The sequence below is a fragment of the Aedes albopictus genome, chromosome 1, assembly GCF_035046485.1.
Source record: "Aedes albopictus strain Foshan chromosome 1, AalbF5, whole genome shotgun sequence".
Taxonomy (NCBI): Eukaryota; Metazoa; Arthropoda; class Insecta; order Diptera; family Culicidae; genus Aedes; species Aedes albopictus.
This window is the reverse complement of record NC_085136.1, coordinates 213,467,214-213,492,888: the sequence shown is the minus strand read 5'-3', so window position 1 is coordinate 213,492,888 and position 25,675 is coordinate 213,467,214. Positions and strand designations below refer to the sequence as shown.

General features: G+C 40.9%; 1 protein-coding gene across 3 annotated transcripts in view; it reads right to left on the bottom strand.

Moving 5' to 3' along the window:
* The window catches only part of LOC134285461 (sterile alpha motif domain-containing protein 5-like), a 445,200-nt gene that overhangs the window by 184,001 nt on the left and 235,524 nt on the right, over window positions 1–25,675 (bottom strand). Inside the window, exon 3 of one of the 3 annotated variants that reach the window (XM_062846214.1) lies at window positions 8,029–8,148. The exons of the other annotated variants lie outside the window; for them this stretch is intronic. Coding sequence (XP_062702198.1) covers window positions 8,044–8,148 — 105 coding nt within the window. The 3' untranslated portion in view covers window positions 8,029–8,043. Of the gene's footprint in view, window positions 1–8,028; window positions 8,149–25,675 lie in introns of those variants that run through there. 3 annotated transcript variants of the gene reach the window in all.

Here is a 25,675-nt window from a genome sequence, read left to right as displayed (position 1 = left end):
CTGCAATGTGTACGACTGCCCGGAGTGCATCCTCCGTTACGACACACTTCCAGAATCAATCATTTTCACCAAATTTGCTTAGGTATTTCTTCACTTCAGACTTACTAACTTACTACTACTAAGGATTCATTCAACAAGTTTCTTCAGCGTTTGCTTTCATCAATTCCTTAATTTTATTTCTTCTGAGGATTCTTACCAAATTATAACAGAATTTAATCCAGAAATTCTATCAGAAATTTCTCTAAATAATCATTCAGATGTTTTCCGAGGATTCCTTTATAAAATCCTTCAATAGAACATTAATTGCAAAAAGTGCAGCTGTTTATCAACTTTCAATATTTTTCAGAAATTATTCCAAGAATTCCTTGGGAATTTCTCCACAAATTGCTTCAAATATTCATTCAAAAATCAAAATTGTCGAAAATTGAAATTTCTGCTGAAAAGCGGACCTGGAGTGATGGTTAAAGCATGTGACTACCACACCTAGGACCTGGGATCGAGTCCCACTCCCGACAAACACATAAAATGTGATTTTTTTTTTCCTTAAGGAATGTAAAGCGTGGATTTCGAGATAAACTAGCCTAGGGTTAAAAATCTCGTACAGGGATGTTTTCAGAAACTCCAATACGAAATTTCACATTTTTTTCAATCTGCCATGGATTGGTATAGGAATGTTATGAGGAATTTTCTTATGAAATCCTTGAGGGACTTTATCCGAATTTAGAACACGGGTTTTTCAAAAAACCTTCCAAAAATGCTTTAGTAATTCATCAAGGGTTTTTTTTTTTCAAAAATATCTCCATGGATTTCTTAAGGAATGCTATCCCAGATCTTTCAGAAATCCCACAAGGGTTGACAAATTTTCTCAAAGATTGTTTCAGAAATTCCAGTGTTTTTTCTAGAAATTCGTCCAGAAATTAATTTAAAATTTCTTCTGAAAATTTGTCAAAAATTTCTCCAAGGTATTCTCTACAAAATTCTTCAGAGATACCTTCACATTTTTTTGAGGATTTTTCAGCATTTTTGTATAAACTATTTCAAAGATTTCTGAAGGGTATTCTCAAAAAAAAATTGTGGGATTCCCCAGTAACTTCTTCTGGGAATAATAAAAAAGAATATTTAGAGAAAACTCATAGACATTCCTCCAGGAATTTCTTTAGATTTCTCCAGATTTATCAGAGTATTTTCAGCAAATCCTTAATGGATTGCTTCAGATATTTTTCCCAGAATTTCTTCAGAAATTCATCCAGATGTTCCTCCAGAAATCTCCCGAATGATTATTCTGGAATAACTTCCAAGGATTTTATCAGAAAAAAAAATCATAGATTCCTTCAGAAAATGCCACAGAACTTTCCTTAGAAACTCTTCCAGAGGAACAGTTAGGTAGTATTTCTGAGATTTCATTTGAAATTAATCAAGAGATTTAAAAAAATCTTTTTTTTTTAAATTCACTATAAAATCTTCCATGGATTTCTTAAGAATTATCTCTAGGATTTTTACAGAAAATCTGTCAGGAACTCCTTCAGCAATCCCTTAGTGGAATCCTTCAGATATTTCTCGAGAATTTTTTTAACGAATTCATTTTTGGTTGCTTTAGAAATTTCTATGTGGATTTCACCGGAAGTTTCTTCTAGGATTTCATAACAAAACCTTTTTAAGTTTTCCTTTGTGGGTTTTCTATGAATTCATTCATAACCTCCAAGGTTCTTTTGGGAAATCTCCCACGGTTGCTGCAGAAATTGCTCTATCTTTTTTTTTTATTCTACACAGAAAGAAAATATGAAAATTAACTCCAACATAAAGCAAAACTTCGTTGAAAAAAGCATCGTGTGATCTATGTTTCACCACAAATTTCTGCTGAAAATCATGCACATGCGGAGAATGCTTATAATCGTGCAACGTTACGTGAAAGTTATTACAATTAATCTATTCTTGTCACAATTTTACACGACTTTCGCTTACACCACCTGTCCGCCGTCGACGCTGATGACAGCAGCTCAGTAGCCGCAGTAGCCATGTTGGAACAAGCTCGTGTGTTTCGGTTGTGATTATTAACCAATTTTGTGCCTTTATCAAACCAGTTCTGGATTAAAAATCTTGGTGAGACACTTATTCTGGAAGGTGTGATTTAGCGGCCCCATCAAGCTTACCTTACCGGTCAGGCCCATCAAGCTATGGATGAGAAACAGGATTAGGAGATTTGTAGAACCGATTTCTCGGAAATGTGACACCCGTCATGAAGGCAGTGAGGAGAAGATGAAAGTTAATTCATTGAAAATGATGTGGCAGTCAGTGATCGTGTGAATAAAGCCTGTTCAAAAGTTCTCAAAATTACAGAATTACATTTTAATCAACTGAAATTCCCATTTCCGAAATCCCATTGATGTGTTGTGGTACAAATGTTTCGCTCGGATTTTCCACCTTGTTTCTTCTTGAGTGTTGGCTAATTGGATGTATATTCTTATTGGAAGTCGAGTCGTTTGCAATTGCGCGATGCATGAAATTTACATCAACCGACAAACTGAGCTTGTAATAATTAAAGCACGTGTAAATTCAAGCGAAAATGAGCATTCCCGTTATGTGCATGATGTAAAGTGTAAAGTTACATGAAAATTTTTAGCTGTGTAGGGATTGTTCAAGATACTCCTAAAGTGGTTCTTTAGAAATTGTTCTTGAAATTACTTCAGAAATTACTTTTTCAAATCTTCTTCAGATTTCCTAATAATTTTGTATCAAAAAAGTTCCTCCACACATTCCTTAAGAACTCTTCAAGGATTCTTTCATTAAACCTTCTAGGCATTCCGTTGGAAAATCCTCTAGAAATTTTGCCAAAACCTCCTTTGGAAAATCTTTGATGGATTGCTTCCCAAGTTGCTGGATTTCTCCAGGGTTTCCTTTCAGACAGTCTTCCACGGATTTCTTAGACAATTTCTCCAGAGTTTTCTTGCATTTAGACATTCCTCCCAAAACTTATTGAATGAAGAAAACATTCCTTGTAATTTCTAAGAAATTTCTCTATGAATTCTTTCAGAAATATCTCCGGGCACTATCTGGAAAAAATCTTCCACTGATTCCTTTATTATTTTCCCCAATAATTACTTTAGAAATTCACAATTTTGACAAGAGTTAAAAGCTGAAAAATCGAAGCTGCCTTAATCTTTCTGGGATTTCTATGCAAAATATCTATGGATTGCTCCTGAAGATTCTCTTAAAAACATTGCGTGAATTCCTTTTTAATTGGCCTAATGGGAATTCTTTCAGAAAAGTTTTCAAGGGTTTTTTTTTTAAATCTCCTTAAGATTTATTTAGAAAATCCTTCTGAAATTCCTTCTAATATTTGTGCCGGAGTTCTTTCAGATTTTTTTTCAGAGAAAAACCAAGCAATCTTTCAGAATTTCCTTCAGTGGTGTCTTCAGAAATGCCACTTGGGATTCAATCAGGTATATTCCTTAACGAACTCCTCCAGAGATTTCTAAATGAGTTGCTACTGATTTTACATTGAAAAGTCCATTGTTTAATGAAAGAGGAAGATTTTTTTTATTTGTGCTAGTGGATTGCTCGGGATGGATAAGATTCGACCCAAAGCTTTGTGAGAAGGCATTCGTTGCAAAAACAGTTACGTCTTTTTGAAATGCTGATACCAAAAAGTCAAAAGGATTTTTTCCATATTCCAAGTGGCTCAAGAAAGGATTTCATCCAGAAATGCATACAAAGATTCCTTCAGGAGTTCTTTCGGATATTCCTTCATATATTTTCTAAGACTTTTTTTTAGCAATTTATTCAAAAATTTGCTCCAGAAATGCTTTTTAAGAAATTCGTCAGGAATTTCTTTTAAAAATTCTCAGGAGGTTTTTCCAGGAATCCTCACAGATGTTTATCTATTTATTTCTTCAGGGATGCCTGCAGAATTCCTTCTCCGAACACCTTTCAAAAACCGTCATGAATTATTCTACAAGAATCTTAAAAAATGCGGTTAGGAATTCCACTCCAAGAGTTCCTTTATATATGTCTCCATAAATACAAAAATCCTGCATTATTTTTTTCAGGAATTTAACTTGGACTCCTTCAATTATTCCTCTAAGCATTTTTTTTTTCAAGAATTCTTCTGTAGAATTCTTCAGTAATTTTATTATAGATTTCATCGTGCATTCAGATATTGGCATATTCAGATTCAGTAATCCAATCTGAAATTTCTACGCGGATTCCTTCAGAGATTTCTTCAGTTATGGGCTGGGCTTAATTTTTCCCTTAATTATTTACCAAAACGTTTTTTTTATTTTATTTTTTTTAATTTTTATTTCTATTAACGAGATGTTTAGCCCTAGGCTTGTTGATCTTGTGACCCATGCTTTATTTACCTTCCTAAGGAAGAACTCACATTTTTCGAGTTTGTTGGGAGTGGGATTTGATCCCAGGTCCTCGTCGTGATAGTCACGTGCCTTAACCATCACACCAGGTCCGCCGCAAAACCGGATTTCATACACAATAAGAGGAAGGATCAAGGTAATTTTTTTTTTGTTTTATCAGTTCTCCAGTTTTTTTTTAATTTCGCTTAAAAATGGGTTGGAAAACATTTTACTCCAGGAAAAGAGGTACCTTTATTCTTGCTGACTGGCAACCGATTTTGAATTACGAATATGGAGCACGTTCGCAGTTGCCAGCAGGAGTATTTTTTTTTGTTTGGCTAAAAGCATCCAAATTCGATTTTTGCAGATACGAAAAGCTTTTCCCGAAAAAATATTTGGTAAGCATCAAAGCGATCATCATTGTATACTATCAGTACAAAATATATTGTGTTCCACTGCGAGAAATTTGCCTTTAGATGCTTTTTCAAATTATTGGTTTGAAATGATGTCTTCGAAGATGTTTGAGGGTATTTGAAGGAATTTAAAAATAAAAACATAGAGTAATGCTCATCGCGGATCCATGTTAGATATCATTTAATTTCAATTTTTTGAAAATCTTACCCTGCGATCTTTTTATTTTTTTTCTAGCCCCAAATTTAGTTATATTAGACTTGCATGTAGACTACTGTCAGATGGGTTAAAGCAAATTAATAAATAAATTAATGATCATATGCTTACAACTAGTTTTTCTTGATTTTTTATTATTTTTTTATCAATTCTCTCGAAAACAAGCAAAACAAAACAATTTGTGAAAGATTTGATATCAAAAATAGTTTCTACGTACAAACTTCAATGAAAAAATCGATTATCAAGAGTCAGGTTCTGAGGCTTCTCAAACATACATATATCTGACAAACGGAATGGAGTACACCACTGGAACTTTGACTGGGTTACTTTCAAAGTTGGCTTGAAAAAATGTCAAACTTCAGCTTTATACAATATTCCAATCCACAGATATATGTTAACGAAACTTCAGAACCTGTGCTGTGCTGTGTGCATTCAAAATGCAAATATCAAATGCGGGAGCACCAAATGCGTTAAGATTTTCTAACAAGTAACCCGATGTCAGTGAGAGCTTTCGAATCCTAGGATGGCGGTGATATTGGCTGTGGTTGCTACGTTGCCTTTGGTAACATGTGTTACCGCGTTTGAAGCGCATTTGGACACCATTTGCATCTTGAACGCACACAGCAATAACTCCGGATAATCAATTCCCCCTTTTTTTCCTTGCAATTAACCATATTTCAGATACAGTGAATAAAACAAACAAATAATTTGTAAGACATCGTAAAATGTTATTCGAGATTTTGTTACTGTTTTACAGTTTTATCAAAAAAAATGGTCGATTATTTCTCAGATAAATGTGAATTTCCAGACCGTCTCGAATAACTTAAATCAAAATCCATTTTTTTTTCTTTTTTAATTCGCTGTAACTAAGAGAGCATACAGCGAATTCGAAAAAGAAAAAAATGGATGAAAAAATATGTATAGTTTTTTTTTCTATCGGGACTGGTACGTAATCTATTTTTGATATTGAAACTCTAAAACTTGTTTGAGTTTGTTTGTTTTAAAATCGATCAGAGATAAAAAAAAGTTGAAGCTGTAAGCTTTCAACAGAAACAAAATCAAAGGGTTGGGTTTTAGCAAAATTGAAAATATATGACACTAGCTGTCCCGGCAAACGTAGTACTGCCTGCCTACTGTATTTTTTGTCATACAGCTCCCTAGAGAAGTCCACCGCAACTTCATCCGTATGGGAGCCCCCCGTTCCAAAGACTGGAGAGGTCTCACACCAAACTATGATCCTTCCCCGGTCCCAAAAGCATCCACATACAAAATTTCACACCGATCGGTCCAGTAGTTTCCGAAACCATAGCGGTCAGACAGACAGACAGACAGAAATTCATTTTTATATATATAGATATGTACCATTCCTTGGCCTAATTTGCAAGCCGCCTTGACAATTTTGACCATATCTCATGAATTAATAGCACTAGAAATAATATGTTGAGTATATTACACACTCTAGGCAATGCATGTTTCACCATTTGGCAGTAAACAAACGTAAATATTCAAGAATTTACTTAAAGAAGTTGGAAAGATTCGATGCGATGGTATGCAACGTTAGTCTATGGTACATAAATTGGCCTATTAGGGGATACAACGTTGGCCTATTGCTTTCTACGCACTAGAACCACTAATTATCTCATTTTTAAATATTTCTGCTGTTTGTTCACCAACTTACTTTTAAATTACATTTTCGGAGCCAAATTTTCAAAAAACTAAAAATAAATCACTTAAACTAAAGTTCTTTCTTAATTTAGTAACGAAAACAACGCAACCCTTTTATTGTGTTATATTTTTACAGTCACCGCACACAAAAACTTTCTTCCTGTTCGTTCTTTCTGGTTCTTACGCAAGAAATGTTGTTGACGTCTTTTTATCGTTGTTTTTGACGTCATTTTACTGATGGGCCAAGATTTGGGTACATAGTGAAAAAATGTCCTCAATATTCGGCCCACATTCAATTTGTAAAATAGTTATTATTCGTTGAAAACAAATACACAAGTTCAAAATAGCGTCTTTATTCGTCGCATCAAATGTTCAGTTATTGAAAAGTAAATTCGAAATGTTCCAGAATCATGCCATTTATGATCATGTGTATAGACTACCCACTAAGCCGAAGAATCATGGCGTCTACATAAGTTAAATAAAGTGACATTTTCATTCAATTTTAATGCTCCAAAGTGCTAAAATTGAAACGAAATGTTACAGTTGTTTGGCGCATAGCTTTTCCGATATTTAGTTATGCGTGTTTGTTTGAGTTTTTGGTTTACGTTGAGATAGGTCGAACGAGGGGACTATGCCAACGAAGCATCCCGATACCCTATGTAGCAGTAGTGATTACCATTCTGAACGCCGTCCACAAAGTTAGATCAACTTCCATTAATTGTCACCTAAAGTGAATAAGTTCATGAAAAGTTATCAAGCCGGTTTGACAGGTGCTCGAAAGATGCTTAAACAAAACAATATGACGTTTGATTGCTTTGGCATTCATGCACACAACAAGTATTTTGTAAACAAATTGAGATATGAATTATAAAAAGAAATCCACGTGATCCAATGGGAATCGAACTCACGACTCCCAATTCGTTAGACGGGCGCTTCTTTTGTCGAAGCTACGGAGTCACTTGACCGTGGAAAATATTCCTCTCCCGCTCTGACATTCATGCACATTGCATGATGTTCATCTAATTCCATCCGAAGGAGATTTAGTCTAATTCCATCAGAAGGAGATTTAGATTGTGAAAAAGAACAAATGTTGTACATTAGTGGAATCGAGTTCAGTTCTGTGTCTTCAGAAAACGGAGATGGTCAAGTGGCTCCGTAGGTTGGAGGAATGAAGCGCCTGTCTAGCGAATTGGGAGTCGTGGGTTCGATTCCCACCGGAGCACGTGTATTTCTTTTCATAATTTAAATCTCAATTTGTTCATCAAACACGTGTTTCTATTGTGTGCATAAATGTCAAATCAATCAAACATTGTAATTTCCACTTGGCTTGGTTAGCCTAAACAAAAATAGAAATATTGACAAAACAGTATGGCCAACATTTGTTTTAAATTGAAAATTCTTACCTTCAATATGATGGTTTAAGCAAAGTGCGAGAAAAATATAGATAAGCGATATAGCTCTGATATTTCATTTGCCCTTTTTGAGTGGAAGTAGCTGTTCGAATACATACCTGTAATAAAAGAAAGAGAAACAATGTTATTACGATTGGCTTTAAATATACATTGTTTGAAATTCATGATTAATATAAATATGTTTGTATGCTTAAAGTAATAACAATATGCTGAAAAATTTCACTAAAATATGTATGCTTTAGATTATAATTTCGCTTAACTATGTTGGGTGTTACATATTAGTTGAGAATTTATTTTGCAGCTATATTTTACATATTTGATCCTTTCATACTCCAATTAAATTTCCCCCCAACTATTCACCTACGCATTTCGCCCCAACCATATCCAACCCTTCCGCCTCACGCCCTCCCCAACCAAAAAATTGAAATGTCACTCCCAGCTAATTGAGTTCAACTGTTTCGCTACCTTTTGCTCCCATCTTGTTACTTTTTCTACTGTTTCATCTGTTTCTCTCCCGCCGGCCTGCTGCTGGCTGGTCCCCAAAGTCTCGTTATAGCTATATTAACAGATGAATAAAAAATGCGGCATCGGACTGCAAAGTAGCAGCGACAGCAGCAGCAAGACAACAAAACCAGCAGCGGAGACCGAGAGTAAAAAAGTTGAAAAAAAAACGAGGTTATCGAGTCGGTTCCTAATTAAGTTTCTTGGACCTGCAATCGGGGGCTTGCCTCCTTTTGCCTGGTCCACCACCACCACCAGTCGGTCTCTTGGGTTTGAGGAGACGGGTTGAACCTGAGTCCTCTGAGAACAGTGGACCAGAACTGATGGAAGCATGAGGAATATGAGTAACCTTTGAATTTTATCAATATTGCAATGTCGATGCAACAGAATACATTTTATATCTACTAAAAAGTTATTCCTGAATGATTTTTTTTATATTTTTTTACAATTTTTGCCGTTATAAATAACATTTTCAAATACCTGAGCAACATGAATATCTGTTGGACTAGTAAGACTCAAAAGGGACATCTTTCTCAATTTTTAACTTTATGCATTTTTTTTGCGTTTTTCCAGTTAGCTCTATGATTATTGAAAGCAAAACAGATGGGATTCAGAATCATTTCATGAAAAATTGGAATATTACAGGTTTGATCAACTTAGAAGTCATCACCTGCCTGCACCACGTGCATTTTTAGAATGTTCTGTTTGATGATAGGCAGAGTTTGAGTCTTGCTTACCAGCAGCTTGTTGGATATAGGTAGTTCGATTTGTGTGAAGAAAATTCATCTAATGTCACTTACTCCATTCACTGCAGAAGGAAACATTATTTCCTAGTAGATTTTCTCCAAGCATTCCTCACCATTTGCCCATAGTGAATTGCCTGTCGGCGTGGCCCGAGCTCGCGGCGGTCATCGGCGGCCGGCGGAGAAGGTTCAAAAAACTGTTATCGAAAAAGGTAAGCTTCAACGTGGCTCTTTTGTCCTCTTCCGAGCGCCACCTCAGAGAAGATGCGATACGCGAACGAAAACGACATCGCTAGATGCGCATTCACGACGACGAGGACGACGACGAGGACGACGACGACGACGACGGTCGCCTCCTGTTTCGAGATTAAAAAAGTTTTGCTCCCACTCCATTCGATTCGTTCGGTGTGGTGGTCGCCGAACGGGAAACACGGGAGATAACGAACAGCTACAGTTGCCCCGCTTGCTGCCCGTAATGGGGTTTTATTTCCATTTTTATCAGCTGGAAGCGGGGAGGAATGGACTGAAAAAGAATCCGGCCGATGCCAAACTTAGAAGTGCGCGGGAGGCTGTCGATGTCATTCGGATCTTGGTTGCAGCAGCAACTTCAGCAACAGCCTACGGAGATTTCTCGAGGGAGAAAAGTTTTATTTTACTGCCCTATCTTGAGCCTTTCATTGAAGTGTTCCGAGGCCGAACCCCAGAGAGAATGCGTTTGATCTTTTGGTAACGCGCCCGGTAATAACCTATTATTGCTATCTGCTCACCTTCTAGGGCGGCGCACGTCGGCTGTTCTAGTTATAATAAGGGTCGGCATTGTCATCTCTTCTCACTTGACCGTTCTCGGAAGTCAACAATTTAATCTGGTGGCAACGAGAATGTCGGCTTTTGTTGGGTGTAGGCATTTGACATGAGATTGCCTTTTTCGGTTTACGGTCGCATAAGAGCATCAACTTAAATGAACGTCTTGCTGGAATATCTTAATTGACTCTGTTTATAGAACTCTGCTTCAGTTGGGGAAATCTGGTTTCTGTGAAGATTGGCACATAGTTGAAACCGAAATAAATTCAGATGGCATTGCAAACAAAAATCTCTAGAATATCCTCGCTTATCTTGAAAGTTATGAGAACAAATTCTTGTATTCTGGGAGTTTTCTGCGTATTTTCAGAGGGTTTTAGATGGTTTTAAGGGCGTTTCAAGGGGTCTTAGAGCAATTCAGAGGATTTTAAGGCAACTTATGGATGCTGAGAGGTCTCAGGGAATTCAGGAGTGTTTCAGGTTGGTCTGAGGGGCGTTTTAGAACAATTTGAAGCTCTAAGGGGTACTTCAGGAGATGCCTGAGGATTTCAGGACGTAATCAGATACGTTTCAACGAGATTCAGGAGGCCTCCATATTGAGAGCGTTGTCAAGACACCTTTTGAGACATTCTCAGGAAACAGTGAGTTTTCAAGAGGGCGTTTCAGACGGTTTTAGATCTATGGAGTTCAGGTGGTTTTCAGGGGATATAGGAGGGATTCAGGGGTTTTAGATGTTTTTCAGGGGGTATTCAGGTAGGGTTCAGGGAGGCATTACAGGGGGCCATAGGAAAATCCAGAGTTTCTTTTTTGCCAAGGGGGGCATTTCAAGGGTTTGCAGGTACTCTTGGATGGTTTTCAATGACAACTCAAGGGATATCAAAAAGTTTCATGAGGTCTCAGAGAGTTTCAAGAAAATTCAGGAGAGTTTTTGGGGGGTTTCAAGTACGGTTCTGGAGCTATTTGAATCCCTCTGAAACGCCTCTCAAACCTTTTGAAACGATCATAAGAGGACTTGAAACCCTCTAAAACAAACTTCAAATACCCCGAAAGCCAGGGAAGACCATGAAGCGCCCTAACACACCCAAGTAACGCTCCCGGAACTCTCTGATACCCTCTGGAGTATCCCAGAAATGCATCTTAAACTCCCAGAGAAAAAAAAACACCTTAATCCCTCCTCCATACTTCTAACACGTCTATGAAACTCTCTAGTAGCCTCCACTGAGATCCAGGATCTTTTCGAATTTCCAGTCTTTGTCTTCCATGAGCATATTTTTTTTCCTTCTAAACCATAGGGGGATAATCTGCTCAACAGACACCCTAACAGAAGGTTATGGTAGTGTAGGTCTGAGGCCGTCTTCTACAACAAAAGTAAAAGCCAGGACTACTCTCTCCTCGTACCCACTAAACCATTCCTATGGTCGCCAAACCCTACGTCTCTCCGGAACCACCAAGAAGGTATTGCTTCAGAGAGGTGCTAGTGCACATCGCACCCTCAAGGTTAGCTGCGTAGCCTAGCAGCAACGAACATCGATGACTCGCTCTGGAGAGTCCATCACGGTAACATGCTGGCGCTTAGTCAGTTTCCCGAGTGGTGCTCGCCACTCCCTTTGTCCTCAGAAGGCGGGCAAGGTGAACCCCGCCCGCGCCCAACTGCTTTGCAGACATCAAGAACTGATGCCCACGTGCAACCCGATCTGACCTGCCCGCAAAGGAAGGGTATCACTACCCTTCAGGCCCAATTAGCTGCACCAGAAGGTTGCTGACAGCAGGGTCTCCACCTGCCCCGACCCTTGCCGGGGACCCCTTTCCAACCGCGGGCTCGGATCCAACCCAGTAGACCGACGCCACGACAGCACCGCTACCCGGGTAGAGGTAAAATACTGACGATCAAAACATGTTATAGGTCTGATTGATATAAGAGATAAAAGATCTGAAAAAAATATCTGAAAAATGTTCCTGGAACATCTGAACAATATCAAAATTTGATATTTCAAGATCATACGAATAGCTCGCTGCCATTGGTTAGATCTTACAAAATCTAAATATGATTTGATGATGATGTTCCAGGAGTAAATTTTTGATTTTATTTTTAGATCTTTTATCTCTTATGTCAATCAAACCCATATCACTTTTTGATCTCCATATCAAAATATGCTATTATTGAGCTCTTTTCCTCTACTCGGGTACCGAGACTTCCTCTCCGCGGCCACTTAATCGCTGTAAGGGTCGATCTCGACCGCAGGGCACCGGTATGACCTACGAAGCCGACTCCGAACCCCTGGACCACCTCTTGTACTGCATCTGGACTAGCCATTCTCCGAGTCCACGCGCCACCTCCTCTGTAGCTCCCAGACGATGTGGGTAATAGCCGTTGAAACGGCGTTCCAGCCAAACTCATCCCTACACATCCTCTGGACCAAGTTGTCCGGGTTTGTGTCCTCCCCGCATGTGGCAAGCATGCGGTCACGCATTGTGCGAAAACGCGGGCACACGAACAAAACGTTTTCCGCCGTTTCCTCTAAACCATTGCGCACTGGGCATTCGGAAGAATCCGTATGCCCGAAACGGTGTAGATACTGTCGGATGGCGCCTATTAATCCAACTATCTACCCTCGGTATCAACCTATGGGTCCACCTTCCTTTGGTAGAACTGTCCCACGCGCGCTGCCATTTGACCATAGAGGCCATCCTGGCAGTCCTGCGTACGCCTCTTGTGCCGCACATTTCGAAGCACTCCATGTCCTCACTGATAAGAATGCTGATAGGCACCATACCAGTAATGACGCAGAGAGCGTCGTGTGACACGGTACGGTATGCACTCGCAACCCTCAGGCACATAAGCCTGTAAGTACTTTCCAGCTTCCGTCGGTAGCATTTAGTACTTAGCACGGTCCCCACGCCGGGCCGCCATACCTAAGTATGGACGTAGCAACACTAGCCAGAAGCTTGCACTTACTGGCGTACACCACAGAGCTATTACAGGCATAATCGACGTGGCCACCGAAAGTAAGCTTATCGTCGATCATCACGCCCAAGAGTTTGACGGAGCGCTTTGACAGGATAGTGCACTCTCCTACACTGATCTCCGTCTGCTGCTCCGACTTCAGGTTATTAACAACCGTCACCTCTGTCTTGTGGTGAGCCAGCTCCAGTTTCCTGGACCGCATCCACGCCTCCACAACCTTGATCGAGTGGTTGGTAGTCAACTTTACCTCCTCGATCGTTTCACCGTAGACTTCGAGCGTAATGTCGTCGGCAAATCCGACAATCACCACTCCCACTGGGTACTCTAACCTCAACACCTCGTCGTACATGACATTCCATAACACCGGCCCCAGGATGGAACCTTGCGGGACTCCAGAGGTTATGTGAAAGCACTTCCAACCCACCTCCGTGTCGTAGACTAGTGCACGATTCTGAAAGTAACTTCCGAGAATCTTGTACAGGTACTCCGGTATCCCCAGACGCAAAAGCGCATCGGCAATAGCAGACCAGCGCCAGCTATTAAATGCATTCCTTACATCCAGAATCACTACCGCGCAAAAGCGAATTCCCCTCCTCTTAGGCTCGAGTGCTTTCTCGGCGGTTTTTGTAACCGACAAGATAGCGTCTACGGTGGACCTCCCCTTCCGGAAGCCGTACTGGTTGCTCGAAAGACCATTTTCGCCCTCGGTGAATCTCAACATTCTATTGGGGATGATCTTTTCGAGCACCTTCCCCGCCGTGTCAATCAAGCATATTGGTCTATATGCCGATGGGTCTCCGGGTGGTTTCCCCGCCTTTGGCAATAGTACCAGGCCTCTTCCAAGCTTCTGGGAAAACTCCCTCGTCCAGGCATTTCTGCATAGCAGACCTAAACATCTCGGGAGCCTCTGCAATAGCTACTTTTAAGGCCAGGTTCGGAACTCCGTCCGGACCTGGGGCCTTACCTACGCTAAGGGACTTAGCTATTCCCGCAAGTTCCACATCGGTGACCCTCTCCTCATCGCCAGCCCCAGTCCCCGGCTGTCCTACGAAAGGAGGCCAAGGACTAGGATCATGACGCGGACAAAGGCCCCCTATGATCCCCTGCAACATCTCTGGAGATTGCTCTGTAGGAGCCATCAAACTTCTCGTCTTGGCCATGAGCATATAGCATCTTCGTGACTGCCACACGCTATACAATACACATTGGAGCAGCAGGGACAGAAGTCCTAAGACTTAGCAAACCATCTCTTTTGCGAGTCAGTCGTGTAATTGCCGGCCAAGAATAGAACTACAGATGAGCTTTTTATAGAATGAGAAAATCAGCTGATCAGATACCCTCGGGTTATGTGGGGATCGACCCACTAAAAACTCGATCTCTCCTTTCCTTACCTTCGCGGTACGCCCGTAAGGGATGACTTCGAGCAGGGGTGCGTATATCAGTACTCTCCCTGGTAAGCGTTCCACCAGCTACCGCCATAAGTTATTCCTCTGAAAGCTTGGATCCTGGATAGTACTGTAGACTACCCGTTGAAATCAAGCTTCCGGATGGGAAGGGGGGCCAACTCAACTTGCTGTTGGTCGACCCGCCATTTTCTCTGTACTGCCATGAATCGCATATCAGTCCCATCTTTGCTGGATTTCCTATGCAAATGGGACAGATATGCGATTCACGGCAGTGTAGTTCAAGTACGACTGGGGAGACCGTGGCAGTAACGGAATCCCACTTGTCCGTCCCCGTACATATCCTTTCAACAATGTTGTCCGGTGAGATATCTCTACCGCATATCTCATGTATAATCGACCTTTGCTCCACGAAGCGTGTGCATTCAAGGAGCACATGCTTCGCGGTCTCATCGCAATCTGCGAGGGAGCCTGTGTGTCCGAATATGTGCAGATACCACCCTAACAACCCACGGTCTGACAGAAATTGTGTCAAATGAAAGTTCACCCCTCCATGGGGCCTGCTCGTCAGTTTAGTAAAGACACGCTCGGTATGAGTCTGTGTGACCATCTACCCTTGCTGGAGGAATCCCATTCCCTCTACCACTTCAGCATAGACGATGTTCTGGCGATCCGCCTCGCTCCCCTTATGCCACGTCGCTCGAAGCACTCTTCATCCTCTGCTTAGCCTACAGGCATATTCCACGTGACTTCCGAATTTCAGCTTATTGTCTTTAGTAAACGCTTAGTTGATCGTGCACCTGCCTGTGGTGACCACTGTCTGCCTGTTGTTCAGACTTGCGGTTGTTTACCACTACCACCTCCGTTTTATGGTGCGCGAGTGCCAACTGTCTCGACCTCATCCAATCCTTCACTATGCCAATTGCGTGCATTGATGTCAGTTGCACTTCCTCTATCGACTAGTCGTAAACCACGAGGGTAATATCATCTGCAAAGCCGACCAGCTCTACGCCTGATGGAAGTTTGAGCCTCAATACGCCGCGTTCCATAATACCGGGCCCAGGATGGAGTCCAACGGACCAGATATTCGCCATCCGCCAGGTGTTGCAGAAATGCCGCGAATACAACGTGCCCACACATCACTTGTTCATCGATTTCAAATCGGCGTATGATATAATCGATCGAGAACAGCTATGGCAGATTATGCACGAATACGGATTCCCGGATAAATTGATACGATTGATCAAGGCGACGATGGATCGAGTGATGTGCGTAGTTCGAGTATCAGGGACACTCTCGAGTCCCTTCGAATCTCGCAGAGGGTTACGGCAAAGTGATGGTCTTTCGTGCTCGCTGTTCAACATTGCTTTAGAGGGTGTAATAAGGAGAGCGGGGATAAACACGAGTGGAAAGATTTTCACGAAGTTCGTTCAGCTGCTTGGTTTCGCTGATGATATTGATATTATAGCTCGTAAATTTGAGAGGATGACGGAAACGTACATCCTACTAAATAGTGAAGCCAGGCGAATTGGAAAAGTCATTAATGTGTCGAAGACAAAGTACATGATGACAAAGGGCTCCAGGGAGGAATCAGCGCGCCCGCCACCCAGAATTTATATCGACGGTGATGAAATCGAAGTGGTTGATAAATTCGTGTACTTGGGCTCACTGATGACCGCCGACAACGACACCAGCAGAGAAATTCAGAGGCGCATTGTGGCAGGAAATCGTGCTTACTTTGGACTGCGCAGAACTCTACGATCGAATAAAGTTCGCCGTAACACGAAGTTAACTATCTATAAAACGCTGATTAGACCGGTCGTCCTCTATGGGCACGAAACATGGACCCTACATGCAGTGGACCAACGCGCTCTTGGAGTTTTCGAACGGAAGGTGTTGCGTACCATCTACGGCGGAGTGCAGATGGAAGACGGGACTTGGAGAAGGCGAATGAACCACGAGCTGCAGCAGCTGCTGAGAGAACCAACCATCGTCCACCGCGAAAATCAGGAGGCTACGGTGGGCGGGTCACGTCATCAGGATGTCGGATAGCAACCCGACTAAAATGGTTCTCGAGAGTCATCCGACCGGTACAAGAAGACGTGGAGCGCAGCGAGCTAGGTGGGTCGATCTAGTGGAGGACGATCTGCGGATCCTACGCAGAGTGCGGAACTGGAGACAAACAGCCATGGAACGAGTGGAATGGAGACGGCTACTAGGTACAGCAGAGGCCACCCCGGCCTTAGTCTGATCGGTACGGTACGGTACGAGTCAGGATGATCTCATTTCAGAGCGTTTCAGTGGCTTCCAGGGGTGTCTCAAGAACTTTCAGAGGGGGTTTCCAGGTGCGTTTCAGGAGGTTCCTTGTGTACGACGCTTCATCGGTCGCCGAGGATCACCGATAGAAATCTTCAGCGATAACGGAACAAACTTCCAGGGGGCGGAACGCATATTGCGAGAGCAGATCGACACGGAATTGGCAACGACGTTCACCAACTCAAACACAAAGTGGAGTTTCATTCCTCCTGGAGCTCCACATATGGGAGGTGCTTGGGAGAGGTTGGTACAGTCTGTGAAGGCGGCAATGAAGGATGCCTATGCAGAGGGGATGTTTATCGATGAGGGATTGCAAACGATGTTTGTTGAAGCAGAGAGCATTGTAAATTCGAGGCCTCTGACAAACTTGCCGTTAGACTCTGAGGAGTCGGAAGCATTGACTCCCAATCACTGACACGTGGGGAGCAATACAGAGTCAGCTGGACAAGTTATGGCAACGCTTTCTGTCGAGTATCTACCGGTCATAAGAAGACAGCCGAAAATATTCAACGAAACTAGACCCATGCAGGTCGGCGACCTTGTCCTTGTCTAGACGGAGCTCTGCGATGTGAGTGGATACGAGGCAGATCTTCGAAGGAGCAGATGGTCGAATTCGCCAAGCACATGTACAAACTCGCCAGGGAAGCTTCAGAAGACCAACGACTAGGTTGGCTGTACTCGACGTAGATGGACAAGGTGCTACTCCAAGACTCGAAGGGGAGCACCTGGGGGAAACTGTTACTGGTACCGTCGAGATGGACACCCTATCCCAAACGGTTAACCACTTCAGTGACAAGCCGACTATTTGTTTCAGGTAAATTGGTAAATGTTTTGAGGAGGACTCGGGAGATTCAGAGGGTTTTCAACGGGTTTTATGAATTTCAGAGAAACCAGGATTTTTTTCGTGGAATGCGAGTTCACCGGGGTCTCGGGGATGTTACGGGGTTGTGAGGGCTATTCAAAAGGTTTCTGGAGCGTTTCAGAGGGTCTCATGAAGTCAGGAATGTTTCAGGATTATATAAGAGCTTTCGGAATGTTTAAAGGACTTTCAGAGGATTTCAGGAGGTTTTCAGGTGCGCCTAACCCCTTCGGGACGACTTTTTTCACCAACCTCGCCGCTGTGGAACACGTCAGCGAGGTGCAAATGACCCAACCGTCCTGAAAGGGTTAAGGGAAATTAAGTATTCTAGGAGTTCTCAGGAAGATGCAGGGAGCCTCAGAGGGGGGGAGAGGTATTTCAATATAATTTAAGGGTCGTTTAAGTGCGTTTCAGTGGCATTCAGGGAAATTTCTACGACTTCCAGAGGGTTTGATTAGGTAATCAGGGGCGTTTCAGGGAAATTAATATTTTTTTGTGGGCACTTCATGGGAATTCAGGGGGTTTTAAGGTAGTTTCATGGATTTCAGAGGGCTCAGGGGGTTTTAGTTTTGCTTTTTGCGCTTTTTGGTTCAGTTGATGGCAGAGGAAGAAGACCCGGCTTCAGCCAGTGCACATTGGGCAAAATCAAGCCCAAAGGTGGAAAAAATTAATAACTTTCTTAGTACGAGACACTATGTGACCATCAATGGCTTTTTCGAAAGCAAATTTTCTCAAGAATTGGTTGGTGGATGATTCATGTACGGGCAACTTCTCTGAAGCGAGTTATAGAGCCCGTTTTACCCCAGTTCCCCCTAAAATTTGTGAATTTATGTTATTTTACGGCACTTGTTATGATTTTAATGATTATTTCGCTGGGATACCATCGCCCCACTCCCATTGAGTAACGTTACATACAAAAAGTTATTAAAATGTTGGAATTTTAGGGTGTTGTGGGGTCAATTAGGCAATGGTATATTTTCAAGGTAGAAATTCATTTTTTATTTTTATTTATGATTTTTTACGTGACAATAACTAAATAAATGATCGAATACACATGGTTTACTCCTAAAGAAACCATTTTTGGCGAGTTTGATCTCAAATTATTGGTTATATTTAAGTTTTCCCGCATACAAATATGAGTAGTTCCCATCCTTATACCACCGATTCCAAACATTTCCAAACGATGAGCCATTGCTTATATACTCCAAAAATATCCTAAATGTTGTTTGCGCATAGCCTCATAGACGGGAGGTGACGGCAGCATATAGTTTTAAAGCTTAGTTTACCCAAACTCTCCTATATACTTATTTTTTATTGTTTTTAAATTAAAACAACTTTAACTTGAAGCTTCTATGCATGATATGAGTTAATATTGATGAAGAGCTAACCAGCAATATCACTTCATCCTATGAAATTTGGAAATTTAGGGTTACAATGCTGCCGTGTGCAGCATAGTTGTCCCATGTTCTATGGGAATCCCTATTAACATGGGACAACTATGCTGCACACGGCAGAATGGGGTTAAATGAAAAAAAAAAAACAATCAAAAAGCTTGAATGACCATATAAGTTGACAAATAACTTGTTTGAAAAATAATATCCATACGAGTTCATTAATGACTGAATAATGCACAGGTAGAACACATATAGCCGAAGCGCTAAACGCGCGAGTATTCAGCAAAACCGTGCACAGAGTGTTGAGTTCGATTTTTTGTCGGTCCGGGGTTTGGCATTATTGAAATTCCCTTGACATAATGTCACATGAACGACAGCATTTCCTCAGAATTGATGTGTGTATCAACATATTGACTTGATTTTTCGTATACGGATAGTACTGACCGTCATTTTTAATGTAAATTGATTAAAAAATGATTGAGTTATGTCGAAAAACAACCCGTGCAAAGAAAGAATTGAGTGTATGTAATGTAGGGTGCAAGACTTTTTGGACAGTTTGTCCGATTTTGCACAGTACGTACAGCAAATTATCTAGCCAAATAAAAAACTCAAGTCAATACCAACATCTTGAGGAATTTATATCTAACCTGAAGAGTTTTGTTTTTTTGTGCATTTGAACTTGATTAATTACTAAACTTTTCTTTTGCATTGACCATATCCACCACTGATCTTCGTTAGCGAACAAGCAGGCGAAATACTGCATATACGACATAAATTTGTTCGAGAACATCTGGCAAGGAAATCATCCCCAGAGAAAAATTCATCTAATATAATGTCTTTATAAAAACGATGAAATTGTACTACCGCACAAACGGGAAGATTCTGCTTTTTTTTTAAAGACACGGACACGTTTAGTACTTCCAGTGAGCTATTTGCTCTTTGAAGGAAGCACGACACTAGACAACGGACTAGCATGCAACGCCCAGTGGCACAGCCGAAAACTTTATCCTGACAGCTCCACACAAATGCTTCAATGAACGCAACGCCAGATGAAGGTGACATAGATTATGATCAGATGTGCAAAGAGATGTGCTTAGGAAATCTAGTATCTATTACTAAAAGACATACACTATCCGTCATAGAGACTCACAAAAAGTATTGCAATAATATTGAATCACCCTAGCTTATCTCGATATCTCTAAAACCAGAACACCTACAAAAATGCCGCTTTCAGAAAAGTTGTTGCCTTTGGGATTCTGAATAACATTGATGAAGACAGCATCTGGAGATATCAAGGTGAGTAAATGCGATACAATATTGTTGCAATACATTTTTTGAGTATACACTTATGGCGGGTAGTGTACTTGGCTAAGTGGAATAAGACTTTCATATTATTATTAGTGTATAGCAAAATAAAAAAAATACCTATTTGATGTTTAAAAAAAATATAACGAATGCATTTTGGAGACTTTTTATTACAATGTGTTACTACAACCCCCATAAAGTCTATCGGCAAGCAGCAGTTTGGATATTCTCAAATTCACGCGACAGCTCTTCATCATGAAATGCTTGAAATGGTCAATAATGGAAGTGTGCGACATGGATTTTAAATACTATTTCACGTATTGATTATAAATTTCTTCATCTTCAATACCAAAATTCCGAGAAATAGGCAGCAGCATATTTTGCCCCATTATCCCCCAAACGTCATATTTATAACATCTTTTATGTATACTCATTGGAATCAGAATGTCATAATATGAATGATATACATATTATATTAACTGCAATGGAACAATTTGATTATATTTTAAGGGAAATTGGGGTGAAACAGGCTTTACTTTAGGCTGAAGCAATGTCGTAAGTACAAGAATCATTCGTATAGAAATTATTTGCCAAACAAGCTATTTGTCAACTTATATGGTCATTCAAGCTTTTTGAATGTTTTTTTTTTCATTTAACTCCATTGTACCCTAAATTTCCAAATTTCATAGGATGTAGAGATATTACTGGTTAGCTCTTCGTCAATATTAACTCAAATCATGCATAGAAGTTTCAAGTTAAAGTAGTTTTAATTTAAAAACAATAAAAAATAAGTTTATAGGGGAGTTTGGGTAAACTAAGCTTTAAAACCATATGCTGCCGTCACCTCCCGTCTATGGGGCTATGCGCAAACAACATTTAGGATATTTTTGGAGTATATAAGCAATGGCTCATCGTTTGGAAATGTTTGGAATCGGTGGTATAAGGATGGGAACTACTCATATTTGTATGCGGGAAAACTTAAATATAACCAATAATTTGAGATCAAACTCGCCAAAAATGGTTTCTTTAGGAGTAAACCATGTGTATTCGATCATTTATTTAGTTATTGTCACGTAAAAAATCATAAATAAAAATAAAAAATGAATTTCTACCTTGAAAATATACCATTGCCTAATTGACCCCACAAAACCCTAAAATTCCAACATTTTAATAACTTTTTGTATGTAACTTTACTCAATGGGAGTGGAGCGATGGTACCCCAGCGAAATAATCATTAAAATCATAACAAGTGCCGTAAAATAACATAAATTCACAAATTTTAGGGGGAACTGGGGTAAAACGGGCTCTATAACTCGCTTCAGAGAAGTTGCCCGTACATGAATCATCCACCAACCAATTCTTGAGAAAATTTGCTTTCGAAAAAGCCATTGATGGTCGCATAGTGTCTTGTATTAAGAAAGTTATTAATTTTTTCCACCTTTAGGCTTGATTTTGCCCAATGTGCAGTGTGTGTAGTGAAGGCTCGGCAGCTGGAGGCAGGATTCGCGCGCACGTTTCCTTCGGTACTCCGATTTATTTTCTCCTTTCGTATTTTTAGTTCGATTGATGGCAGGCGATTATCCGGTGAGTTTGTTCCTTGTTGTTCTCTTTCTATGGATTCTATATCAGTTATTCAATTTTAGACCATAGGTGATAGTTTGTATTCATATGTTTATAATGTCCTCTTTTCAAATATTTTTTATTGACTTTGTATAGTTCTTCAGTATGATTGTCGATTTGGATTTTTGTTCCGGTTTGTCACTGTTCGAGATGGCATCTTACAAATTATTTCTTCTTTTTATTGAATTTAATTTTTTTGTGCAATCTCCTAACGACATACTGTTTTTCTATGTATCTGTCTATGTATATTTGTTGTCTGTATTTTTATGAATAAATATTGAGCAATCACCTTACGTGGGTGGTCGATTGTTTGCTTTCCGCGTGATGGGAACAACATCACTGCAGTCTGCACGGCATGCTTCAACTTTAAAAGGTCATATCACTTATCAAAGTGAATCCAGACCCAACGATACCTTCCCTACTAACAATCACTCCTTCCTGCAGCCTTTGGTGGAGACGTGCGGTAAACGCCAACTTTTACATAACAAAGGTTGCTATTAACATTCCTTCCCTCTTCCAACCTGACTACAAGGGCGTGGTTGGCGCCGTTATTGTACCGTTAAAGAGAGCCTCTGAAACGTGCACAGTGAAAATGATGACCACTCCCAGTAAATTATTCAATTGTTTCATTGTGCAATTGTCATTGGTTCGGGTCAATCACGGAGTAGCAACCATAGATACGTGCAGTCAGTCTAAGCTAAGCTAAGCTAAGTTTCAGAGGGGCTCAGGGGGTTTTGGTTTGAAAAGTTCAGGGGATCAACGTGATATTAAGAAGCTCTCATAAGAATTATGTATTTCCTGGGACGTTTCAAAGGATCTCAAGAGGTCAGGAGTGTCTCAGGATGGTTTAAGGGACGTTTTAGTGCCTTCCTGAACTTTCGGGAAGGTTTCATGGACCTTTAGAGGGTTTCAGGAGGTTTTCAGAAGTGTTGCATAAAAGTTAATGATGTTTGAAAAAAATCCACGGGGAATTCAAGTGGTTTTAGGGCTCTCCAGGGGCTTCAGTAATGTTTCAGGTGGTTTCAGGGGGGTTCGGAGAGCTCAGGAGGGTTTCAGGAATGGGTTTAGTTTAGTTTTATTTTCAAAGGTTTTTAGGGGCGTTCTAGAGGATCTCATGGGGCTTCATGGCATTTTCATATACGCCTCTAGAATATCCCGAACAAATCGCCCTAGAAAATCATGCGATGTACCATCGCACCAACAAGCAACTAAGATAATATTCGCTTAAACAGCTATATTAGAGGATTGGCTGCAAGTATCCATTGGCGGCGATTTCGTACAAAAAACCTATGTTCCAAAAATCTAAAGCGTATCAAAACGCCGTAACAAAATGCGCTGCTTTGCGTGCTTTGTTCAAATAAAGCGAACAGAACCTTATCATTAAAAAAAATGCCAATTTTGCCGTACTCCTCGACTGTCAAGTGTCCTTCTGGCTGCAGTCTACCGCCCAGCTCCACGAGGCTGAGGAATCTTTATTTATGAACCACACCGCGATGATACGGATAAACCGATAAATTTCCCCTTCCGTTGCGTTGTCGATGCGCCTCCCGCCGTTTCCGTCTCCAATGTCGCTTCGTACGTCCGTGTAAGCTAGCAGGAAAAGGTGAACGTTCACCGCTGTTGGAAGGTAGAAGAAACAGGTGCACCACCGGTGCGATCTGGATGACGCGGCGGCGCCTTAATACGAATATCTATGGCAAACGAAGGTACGGAGCTGGAGCAGAAGCAGAAAAATGACTCCGCGAAAGAACAGAGCCCAACAAACTTGTCGTCAACATTGTTGGTTATTTATAGCCGAGCGATTTTTGCGTTTTGCCGATAACGTTTTTCGGTTGATTGAGGAAATTAATTTTGGCTCTTGACGGGTTCCTGCCTGGCGACAATAACGCAACGTCGAGGCAATGTCCTTGTGGTATGAGTTTTTTTTTCGTGGCGGGGGTTGAGAAATTGTGTTTATCCTGTTATGGATTTTCCACGGGTGAAGGAATAAGCTGACATTGAAACGAGTTGGGTGGGGAGTATTTGAAATTTATTATTTGGAGATATTTGCCAACGATTATTTTACTGATTTGACGATTTTTTTTCTAATTTTTTTCAAGATTTCCGGTTTAAGGATTTTATTATTCCTCCAGAAGTACCTCCGGGATTCCTGAAGGAGTTTCTTCTGGAAATCATCCATGGCTTTGTTCTTGGATTCCTGTAAGAGCTTCTGCTGGATTCCTTTCAGAATTTTCGTTATAATTTCTCCAGGATTTATTATTGAGATTTCTCTAGGTATTCCTTCCGAAATTCCTCCAGGAGGTCTTCCCCAAAACCCTCCAGGAGTTCATGTTGAAATTCTTAGATAAAAATTCTGGATGAATTCTCAAAAGGAATTATCGGAGGATCCCAGACTAAACTCCTGAATCCCTAAGTTATCGGCAATTCCGGATGATATGGACGCCTCACGGCTTTAACGCAGAACCTTTTGCTTACAAATCATAAGTGATAAAAGTGCAGATTGTTTACTATTGTGCCTTATCCCACGATAGAATAGTTCAACACCATAATTTGAAGAAATTTCCTTCCCGTAAAACGTCCCCTTTCCCCGTCAACCGTAATCAATCGATTTGCGACAAATAACCGCCCGAAAAGCCGATTATCCGAAACCGCTTGGACGATCCGAATGTGACGCCTGTGCTACAGCGCAGGCTGCCATAATTTTGGACATCGCTCCCTCCCTCTTTTTCCATCTACTTCAGCTGGTTCGAGTTCATCACCCACTGATTGTACTGACTCAAACTTGTCCGTCGATCCAACCCAACAACCCGCCATGGGTGCAATCTGTCATTTCTCTGCCTTTTGTGTTCGGCTCGGACCGAGGCCTCTATTGTCACCATCATTAGCCTCTCATATTCCACGCATTCATATTTATAATAGCAGCAGTGGAAGAGGACATTAGTAGCGGAAAGCAGGAGATGTGCGATGACGACGATGAGGACGACGATGATCAAATCAAGCTGCTGCTGCTGCTGCTGCATCATGGGATGGATGATGAGCGGAAGAACATCTGCCCAATTTGGCCAACTGTTTTGTCGTGTCGTTTAATTTATGGACTCGTGTTGTGTGTATGTGCTTTTCTGTTCTGTTGTCGATGTCGGCGAAAGGTAATGTGGGATGAAGGGATGGGACGATCGCGAGAGGGAAGGAACAAGTTACTGTATTTTTTTAATGAGGAGATACCAGGAAGATGTAAGCATTTGGGTTTGGTTTACCCAAATCGGTCCAAACGGTGTACCTACGAAAACTGATAATTGATAAAACAAACACAGAAGAAAAAAGACATGATCATTGATCAACAGTAAACTATGAACTGATAAAATAACTTATGATGAGATACGACATCACGGGTAAATGAATGTACAAAATATGATACTATTGAGCATTTTTCCTCCTACTCGGACTTCAAAACTACTTACTAATTTCTGTGGGTAATCAATGCAAATCAGTTTAAAACTACTTAGTATTTGCTAATTTGTGTATTTCCAGATCCTGGCATAATCGGAAGGAGGACGTACTGAATATGTGTCTTTTTACTTCTTGAAATATTAAAACGTATTGTCGATCCGTGATGTTCATTTCCATGTACATGCATCTTCATGTGACGGTCCAATCCAGTATAAAATTGATCATCAATATTAACTTATTTTGCCTAAGTAGTGTCTCCCATTAAGGTAACATT